We start from the raw sequence: 9847 nt of genomic DNA, 5'->3' as shown, positions 1-9847 counted from the left end.
GTCCTGGCTAAGGTTGGTCACCAGTTTCACACGTCCTGGCTAAGGTTGGTCACCAGTTTCACACGTCCTGGCTAAGGTTGGTCACCAGTTTCACACGTCCTGGCTAAGGTTGGTCACCTCTCAGAAGTTAATGTTTACATTTATAGTCAACATGCAAGTAATAAATGTCAAAGAACTGCGTTTGAATCCTCAGATTCTTCCTTCATTCTGTAGTTCACACACCAGCCATCAGAGGCAGTAGGGTAGGACTGTAAGGGTTAAAGGGGAAACATCACAGAATGTTGAGAGACAGATGGAGTGCAGCCATAGAATATGACATTCTAGAATACTCTGACGTGTGGTCTCATCACATTCTTATCTGCAACACTGAAGGCTGCACCACCCCAGATATGTCATCTGTGATCATTGTCGTTTCCTGTGCTGAGTTTGATCTGGTGTGCTTCTCTGTCTGAGCCTCTCCTGTCATCTCTGAGCCTCTCCTGTCATCTCTGAGCCTCTCCTGTCATCTCTCCTCTCCTGTCATCTCTGAACCTCTCCTGTCATCTCTGTCTGAGCCTCTCCTGTCATCTCTGAGCCTCTCCTGTCATCTCTCCTCTCCTGTCATCTCTGAACCTCTCCTGTCATCTCTGAGCCTCTCCTGTCATCTCTGAGCCTCTCCTGTCATCTCTGAGCCTCTCCTGTCATCTCTGTCTGAGCCTCTCCTGTCATCTCTGAACCTCTCCTGTCATCTCTCCTCTCCTGTCATCTCTGAGCCTCTCCTGTCATCTCTGTCTGAGCCTCTCCTGTCATCTCTGTCAGCCCTGTGTGTGTCTCAGTGTGCTTGTCATGTGTGACCTGTCATGTGACTTGTCGAGGTATTCATTGGATCTCCAGGGTCTTTCAACCCAGTGTGCTTCTAGCAGGTGATATGTTACTGACACAGTACAGTAGGGGGCTTTCCACTACAGGGCCGGGCCGAACCGTACTGTGCTGGCCCTGATGGTCTCCTTTCACATGGTCCTGTCCATTCAACCAGCCCAGTACAGTTCAGCCCAGCCCAGCTCAGTAGTGTGAATAAGGGGAAGGTGTTTGATGAGTTTATCAAACTGTTGCTTTATCCATTTCTCCCTTGTCGGTTCATCTTCATCTGATTGACTCTCTTACACAACGTTCTCCAGAGAGTGACTCTCTTACACAACGTTCTCCAGAGAGTGACTCTCTTACACAACGTTCTCCAGAGAGTGACTCTCTTACACAACGTTCTCCAGAGAGTGACTCTCTTACACAACGTTCTCCAGAGAGTGACTCTCTTACACAACGTTCTCGGATAGATAAGCACATTGTTCAGCAGCCGACGCCCACTCCAGCCTTCTCATCTTCTACATCGCTGCATATCTTCACAGTCAGAGGTGTGAAGCCGTACTGAGCAAGCTCCTGTCCCACGGTGTGCTTGTGTATCAGCAGCCTCACTTTCCTGTAAACCAACAGTGAGGGCCTTGACGCTCTGCAGGGCTGACCCAGTCCACACTGTGCGGGTGTGGATGTGTTCTTTTCAACTTTGTCCTTGGATTTCCAGCACAGTTTCAGCAGCTACGGTGGATACGTAACCACTAACCAGGCCAGTACAGCTCAGCTTGGCTCAGCTCGGTTGGGCTCTGTAATGTGAATCAGGGTTTAGACAATCAGGCTCTGTTGACATTGTTCCTGGTTGCCCTGTGTCCTTCCCACAGCCTGTATGTACCTGTGTACCTGTGTACCTGTGCACCTGTGTACCTGTGTACCTGTGTACCTGTGCACCTGTGCACCTGTGTACCTGTGTACCTGTGTACCTGTGCACCTGTGTACCTGTGTACCTGTGTACCTGTGTACCTGTGTACCTGTGCACCTGTGTACCTGTGCACCTGTGCACCTGTGCACCTGTGCACCTGTGCACCTGTGCACCTGTGTACCTGTGTACCTGTGTACCTGTGCACCTGTGCACCTGTGCACCTGTGCACCTGTGTACCTGTGTACCTGTGTACCTGTGTACCTGTGCACCTGTGCACCTGTGCACCTGTGCACCTGTGTACCTGTGCACCTGTGCACCTGTGTACCTGTGTACCTGTGTACCTGTGCACCTGTGCACCTGTGCACCTGTGCACCTGTGTACCTGTGTACCTGTGTACCTGTGCACCTGTGCACCTGTGCACCTGTGCACCTGTGCACCTGTGCACCTGTGTACCTGTGTACCTGTGCACCTGTGTACCTGTGTACCTGTGTACCTGTGCACCTGTGTACCTGTGTACCTGTGCACCTGTGCACCTGTGCACCTGTGTACCTGTGTACCTGTGCACCTGTGTACCTGTGTACCTGTGCACCTGTGCACCTGTGTACCTGTGTACCTGTGTACCTGTGTACCTGTGTACCTGTCCCCCACAGCTGCTGGTCAGTTGGCACAGTGTCGTCATACTACAAGAATGTTCCGGCCAGGATATCCTGCATGATACATACTGTCTAGTTCAGGGGAGGCTGTAGGAGGTAGAAGTCGGAGAACGGGCTCATTGTAATGCATGGAGCGGAATGATACCATTCCTCTTTCCGTTCCATGTATTACAATGAGCCCATCCTCCAATTTCTACCTCCACCAGCCTCCCCAGGCCTAGTTATGTTCACCAGAGCTGTAGTTGTCTGGTGTCTATGTTTACTGTGCTTTCTCTCCTTCCCTCATTTACGCCAGTGGCAGCTTGTCTCTTCTCTGTGCTGGACCATTCTTCTCCTCCTTCTCCTCCCCCTCTTTTCTTTACTTCCTCTCCTCCTCTCACAATCTGTGATGACTAAGCAGCAGGTGGTGTTGTCTCTCTCACACCCTCCCTCCCTCCCTCCCTCTCCTCTCCTCTCCTCTCCTCCTCTATCTGCTCTGACAGATCACAGATGGTGGTTCATTTCTTTCCATCTTTGAACACTGAACAGCCCTCCCAGTGAGCGAACTGTCCCCCCCCCCCGTTGATTGGAATCGTTGAATCTGTCGTTCACTACCATCATTCACTTATCTCTGCCACCTCACAGGCTGTGACCTAGGGCCCAGAGTTTTTCCTCAGGAAACCCTTGTGGCCCTCCTCCCTCCCTCCCTCCCTCCCTCCCTCCCTCCCTCAGACGGTGGTGACAGACAGCAGAGGGTTGTACACCTTCCTCCCGTCCGGTGAGCGGGTGCCGTGGGCCAGCAGCTCCTGGATGGTGATCCAGTTGTCCAGGATCCTGCGGCTGCGTTTCTTCATGCTCCTCCGGTGGCTGAGCTCCAGGATGGAGGCTGGCTCCTGCTGCTGCTGCTCCCCCTGCTGGCCAACCCCTGCCCCCTGGCCACCCCCTGCCCCCTGGCCCCCCTGGTCCCTCTCCCTCAGGCAGTCCAGGCGACTCTGCACCATGAACTCCCTGCGTCGCCGCTGCTCCCTGGCCCTGAGCAGCTGCTGCTTCCGCTCCTCCTTGCTCCAGTAGCGTCCCATCTTCATCTCGCTCACCGCGTCGTCGTCCGTCGTCATGCCGCTGCGCTCCTCGCGGATCTTGATGGCGCGCGCCTTCAGGAGGCGGTCCCTGACGGGCCGCTTGGCAACGTACCGTGAGCCGTCGCTGCGCACCTTCACCTTCCACTCCATGCGGGGGGAGGAGGGGGGGCGGGAGGGGGGGGCGGGAGGGGGAGGGGGAGGGGGGCAGCCACGACGTGGCCCTGCTGGGGGACGTCCTTGCATGTGCTGCCCAGGCTCATGGGGCTGGCGTCCCCTCCGGGCCCCAGGCTGCTGCTGCCCTCCCTGGGTCGGTCCCTGGGCCCCAGGCTGCTGCTGCCCTCCCTGGGTCGGTCTCTGGGCCCCAGGCTGCTGCTGCCCTCCCTGGGTCGGTCCCTGGGCCCCAGGCCCTCGGCGGTGGATGGGGACCTCAGCTGCATGCAGCTCTGGTAGTGCTGGGGGAGCTTGGATCCCGACTGGCGTCGTGAAAGGTAAGGGCTGTTCTCAGCGCTGCGCCCTCCTCCCCTCTCCGCAGCCCCGCTGGCTTTGGGGCTCCGCTTGGCGCCCCCCTCGGAGCCCCTCCTGCCTCCCCCGTCCCGGGACAGAGACCTGAACTTAGCCCCGGGGCTGGAGGTCTTGCCCTCCGCTCCTCCCCCTCCTCTCCTGTGGCTGTTGGGGGAGTAGGGCTGGTTTAGGTTGCCCTGCGCCCCCCTCTCCCCCCTGCCCCCCCTCTCTCTGTGCCGGCCGGGCATCCTGGGCTGCGGGGAGGCAGGGGGGAGGGAGTCTCCCCCCTCCAGGCTGCAGGGCCCGTGTGCGGAAGGGGAGGGGTACAGCTCGCTGACCAGGGGGGTGCTCCTACAGCTCTCCCCCCCGGTGTTGTAGGCACTGGTGCTGTCCTTGTCCGAGCGCTCTGGCAACTCATTAATGTCCGACAGCTCATGGTGACAGGACTCCTCGCTAACCAGAGAGCCCGCGGCCCCGGGCCCGGGCCCGGCCCCGGCCCCGCCCCCAGCCCCGCCCTCGCTCTCCTCCTCCTCCAAGGGCCACGCCTTCAGGCACCGCTCCCGGAGCTGCTGCATCTTCTGGGCCCTCAGGATGTTACGACACTTGAACTCCAGGTGGCGCAGTTCCTCCTCCAGAAGGGCCATCTCGTGCTGCACCATGCTCTCGTTCCGGTTCACGTCCAGGGGAACCCCTCCCCCGTCGCCCCCCACCTGCCCACGCCCCCTCCCTCCGAACTCCGGCCCCCCCAGCAGCAGCAGGGCGCTGCCGTTCTTCTCGTAGTAACACTTGATCTCCAGGAGCTCCCGGTACCGCTCACACTCCTCCTCCGTCAGCCCCGGCATCATCATCATCACAGCGTCCGCTGCGTAGCCCCGGTCCCCTCTCTCTGCTGGGTCGAACCCCCCGCCCCCAGCTCCTCCTCCGCCCAGACAGTCCAGCCCCAGGAGGGAGTCCGTGCTGAAGTGCAGGTCTCTGGAACGGAGGAGGGGGGGGGTGTCCCCACGGCCGGACAGGAACCGGCGCATGCTGCCGGGGGTGTTGGTGGCGTTGGTGTTGGACGTGTCGTCCCCCAGGAGGTCGTGCTCTGACGACTCCTCGTTGCGGGTGCTCTCGTCCGTGCGGCCCACCCCGCTGTCCAGCTCCTGGCTGTTGCTCAGCACCGTCTGGAGCAGGCCGGGGGGGTCTCTGTTCAGGGGACGCACGCGGCCCCCCACCAACCCCACACCTCCACCCCCGACACCCCCAGCGCCAGCGCCAGCGCCCAGGACGGAAGGCCCATTCCTCAGCCTGTGGGGGCTGGACAGGTGGACGGCGTTGTCCAGAGGCTCCAGGTCCAGCTCGTCTGGGTCCAGCTGGTTGTCGTTCTGGGGAGGGGGAGAGGTTGTTAAAGGAGATCTGAGATTAAATGTGACAGTAAATGGGTTCACTGTCAAGTAAAGAAAAAACAAGGAGAGGCTGGAGGAGGTAGAAATCGGAGAACGGGCTCACTGCATGGAATGGAATGAGGAAATACCGTTCCTAATTCCACACCATGCATTACAATGTGACCATCCTATGATTTCTACTTCTACCAGCATTCTACCAGGAGTACATAAATACGCAACATAGTCTCCAACGGAATGCGTTCTGGGGGATCGTTTCTGCAGACCAAGGAAATACAGTCTGTGTGCACATATTATCTGCTATACCAGCGTTTGACCCCCTGTTGTGCTGTAAGACGTCAAAAAAGTAACGTATTCTTTGGTCTGCAGAAACGATCCCCCAGAACCTGTTCATTTGGAGACTGGGTTGTGCATATAACAGTGTTTTGGTATTTATCAACTGGTAATCCGTGCCACCAGATGGCACCAAAGCAATGTGGAGTTTCATCACAGACATTTTAACTTGGGGGTGTTTCCCACTTTGTCTGGATGAAGTTTAGACCGTGAAGGTTGAAGGTTAGACCGTTCCCAAAGATACACAAGACTGAAAAAAACAAGAGGCTCGTAGAGATACAAATCCGAGGACGGGCTCATTGTAATGCATGGAACGGAATAAGGGATCCCTATTCCGTTCCATGCATTACAATGAGCCCGTCCTCCGATTTCTACCTCCACCAGCCTCCCCTGACATGAATTTTAAAGATGCTAGCTGTGCAGTGTTAGGCTTCTGTCAGGGCAGCTTCTGTCAGGGCAGTCTGATGCAGTGGATAACTCTGAATAACTCCAGTGTTTCTAATTGACTCCCCTTGGCGTCTTGATTGTCTCCACAACTCCCCTGAGAAACAGATTAAATGTGGATGCAAATGATGCCGTCATTTGGGAAACAATTCGAGCCTGGCAGCGGAGTTGATCAAATCTAGTTGATTTGATTCTAATCAGAATTGGTTTTCAGGCAGAGAGAAAGAAACATTGATGGTCTTCATCCTATTCTTATTATAACATCCTCTCTCTCCCTCTCCCTCTCTCTCCCTCTCTCTCTCCCTCTCTCTCTCCCTCTCCCTCTCTCTCCCTCTCCCTCTCTCTCCCTCTCTCCCTCTCTCTCTCTCTCTCTCTCTCTCTCTCTCTCTTTACCCAGAGGAGTAAGCCCATAATCTCTGTTCATATGTTTCCCTCTCCTCTCCTCTCCTCTCCTCTCCTCTCTTCCTCTCCTCTCCTCTCCTCTCCTCTCCTCTCCTCTCCTCTCCTCTCCTCTCCTCTCCTCTCCTTTCCTCTCCTCTCCTCTCCTCTCCTCTCCTCTTCCTCTGCTTTATCAATATGAATCCAGTCATCTTATCTCTGTTTTAACCTTCCTCTCCCCAGGGCACCATGGGAACAGAGGGGAGGTGAGGGTGGTGTGTGTGTGTGTGTGTGTGTGTGTGTGTGTGTGTGTGTGTGTGAGGGTGGTGTGTGTCTACATTTTAATGGTTCTCTAATAAATCTGCCCTCTAGCTCTCTGTGTGCAAATGTGAACAGCATTCTGATTTGTGTGCTCTTTGTGTGTGTGTGTGTGTGTGTGTGTGTGTGTGTGTGTGTGTGTGTGCTCTTTGTGTGTGTGTGTGCGTGCTCTTTGTGTGTGTGTTGCTCTTTGTGTGTGTGTGTGTGTGTGTGTGTGTGTGTGTGTGTGTGTGTGATGAGGCAGGGCTGCAGAGGAGTGTGTGGCGGTCTGCATAATACTCTGTATAAAAATGGTAAACAATGCTACTCCATCTGGAGGTGTGTGTGTGTGTGTGTGTGTGTGTGTGTGTGTGTGTGTGTGTGTGTGTGTGTGTGTGTCATAGGATGTCCTGTTTGCCAAGGAGCGACCTTGAGGGAAACAGAAGCAAGGCCACGTTGGCACAATGAAAAGGGGAAAAACAAATCTCTCCTTCTTGTTCTCCCTCCTCTTCTCTCCCTCCTTTCCTGCTCCACATCGGTCCTCTCATCTGTCTCCCTCCTCTTCTCCCTCCTTTCCTGTCTCTCCTAACTGGGCTTAGCTACACCACACTGGAGCCATTCCTCTATAATAACAGTCAGTGTTGTGTTGTCTGGGGTAGAGGGGTCAGGGGTAGAGGGGTCAGGGGTAGAGGGGTCAGTGTTGTCTGGGGTAGAGGGGTCGGGGGTAGAGGGGTCAGGGGTAGAGGGGTCAGGGGTAGAGGGGTCAGTGTTGTCTCGGGTAGAGGGGTCAGGGGTAGAGGGGTCGGGGGTAGAGGGGTCGGGGGTAGAGGGGTCAGTGTTGTCTGGGGTAGAGGGGTCAGGGGTAGAGGGGTCAGTGTTGTCTGGGGTAGAGGGGTCAGGGGTAAAGGGGTCGGCGGTAGAGGGGTCAGTGTTGTGTTGTCTGGGGTAGAGGGGTCAGGGGTAGAGGGGTCGGGGGTAGAGGGGTCAGTGTTGTCTGGGGTAGAGGGGTCGGGGGTAGAGGGGTCAGTGTTGTCTGGGGTAGAGGGGTCGGGGGTAGAGGGGTCAGTGTTGTCTGGGGTAGAGGGGTCGGGGGTAGAGGGGTCAGTGTTGTCTGGGGTCGAGGGGTCGGGGGTAGAGGGGTCGGGGGTAGAGGGGTCAGTGTTGTCTGGGGTAGAGGGGTCGGGGGTAGAGGGGTCAGTGTTGTCTGTCATCACCTGATGAAGACTGGAGGGTGGAAGTCTGTCAGTAAACACTTTGGAGCATAGACTGCAGTATGTGTGTGTGTGTGTGTGTGTGTGTGTGTGTGTGTGTGTGTGTGTGTGTGTGTGTGTATTGTTGTTGTTGTTGTTGTTGTTGTTGTTGTTGTTGTTGTTGTAGTATGACATTATTACATTGAAATGATTTAAAATACTGAGCAGTGCTTGATTGAGTTTGCCTGGCACAATAGAACCAATGGAATAGTCCCAGTCGTGCACACTCCAGGCAGACTCAAGCAAACGCTTTATTATTTGAAATACTTTTGGCCCGTGCTGGAGTGGGCCTCACCTCGATCTCGGGCCGGGCCAGAAGCAGGGAGATGTTAGTGCTGTCCTCCCGGGTCAGGATGGCCACCGCCTCCTCGCGGTTCTGGATGTACTCTCCATTTATCTGACAGAGAACCAAATCAAATATTTCAAAAAAAGTTGTCTGACACACACACACACACACACACACACACACACACACACACACACACACACACACACACACACACACACACACACACACACACACACACACACACTTGTCTGACAGAGAATGAAATAAAATATTAAAAAGAAAAAGTTGTCTGACTTCATTTTTCTGACAGAGAATAAGAGAACATCTGAAACACGGTTCTGTTCTCTGACCCATTTTCCTTGTAGAATTGTGTCTAAATGTTCTGTGAATAAAGAATAGTAGCAGCAGGGGAGGCTGGAGGAGGTAGAAATCGGAGGATGGGCTCATTGTAATGCATGGAACGGAAAGAGCAATGGTATCAAGCACACATGTTTTAATACCATTCCTGATTCCATTCCATGCATTACAATGAGCCCGTCCTCCGATTTCTACCTCCAGCAGCCTCCCCTGTCCTCCACACAGCGCCAGCCTCGCCAGGCAGCTGTACCTGCAGTATCCGGTCTCCCTCGTGGATGCGGCCGTCCCTGGCTGCGATGCTGTTTGGGTTGACCTGCAGAGAGAGGACGGGGTGGACTGTCAGTCCTACTGGAGATCACAGATCACACATTTAGGATTGGGTTGGATTCAGGGGAGGCTGGCGGAGGCCGGCGGAGGCCGGCGGAGGCCGGCGGAGGTAGAAATCACATGGAACGGAATGAGGAATAGTAACAAATACAGGTGGTTGATACCATTCCTGATGCCATGCCATGCATTACAATGAGCCCATCCTCCGATTTCTACCTCCAGCAGCCTCCCCTGGGATTGCCAGTCCTACTGTAGATCACAGAGTGGTAGAGAGGAGGACAGATCTTCCTCACCTCACCCACGTAGATCCCCAGATCCTCCTCATCATCAGTCCGATAACAGACCGTGAGGCCCAGCTTCTCCTGTTGACGAGACTTATACAGCTCCACCTCCTGTGGAGACACATCGCTGTAACACACACACACAACACACACACACACACACACAACACACACACACACACACACACACACAACACACACAGACACACACACACACAAAACACAACACACACACACAACACACACCACACACACACACACACACACACACACACACACACACACACACACGCACACACACATAAACACATTCTGTAGAGGAGGAGACGGGGGCTCACCTCGTACTCCAGGTCGTCCTGCCTGTCCACCTCATGCTGGGTGATGTCAAAGTAGTCGTTGGGGTCGTAGTACTCGGGTTCGAGGAGGCTTGAGGGAGAACAGACACTCAGGAAGCAGTTCAACACCGAGGCAGAGCTGCTGTTTACACCACCATGAAGAGACTGCATAAATCTCACACACACACACACACACACACCCACGCGCGCGCGCA

The 9847-nt window shown here is 55.2% G+C and overlaps 1 protein-coding gene across 1 annotated transcript in view; it reads right to left on the bottom strand.

Moving 5' to 3' along the window:
• Positions 1 to 3107: 3107 nt before the first annotated feature.
• Positions 3108 to 9847, bottom strand: part of LOC310808102 (PDZ domain-containing protein 4-like) — a gene marked incomplete at both ends in the record, with an annotated part of 7198 nt that continues 458 nt past the window's right edge. Inside the window, 6 exon segments of the mRNA XM_083674802.1 lie at positions 3108 to 3625; positions 3628 to 5323; positions 8339 to 8440; positions 8940 to 9002; positions 9310 to 9408; positions 9636 to 9723. Coding sequence (XP_083530928.1) covers positions 3108 to 3625; positions 3628 to 5323; positions 8339 to 8440; positions 8940 to 9002; positions 9310 to 9408; positions 9636 to 9723 — 2566 coding nt within the window.

This window comes from Argentina silus (assembly GCF_951799395.1).
Source record: "Argentina silus genome assembly, chromosome: 8".
NCBI lineage: Eukaryota > Metazoa > Chordata > Actinopteri > Argentiniformes > Argentinidae > Argentina > Argentina silus.
Note: the sequence above shows the minus strand (reverse complement) of the source record. Positions and strands in the feature narration are given on the sequence as shown.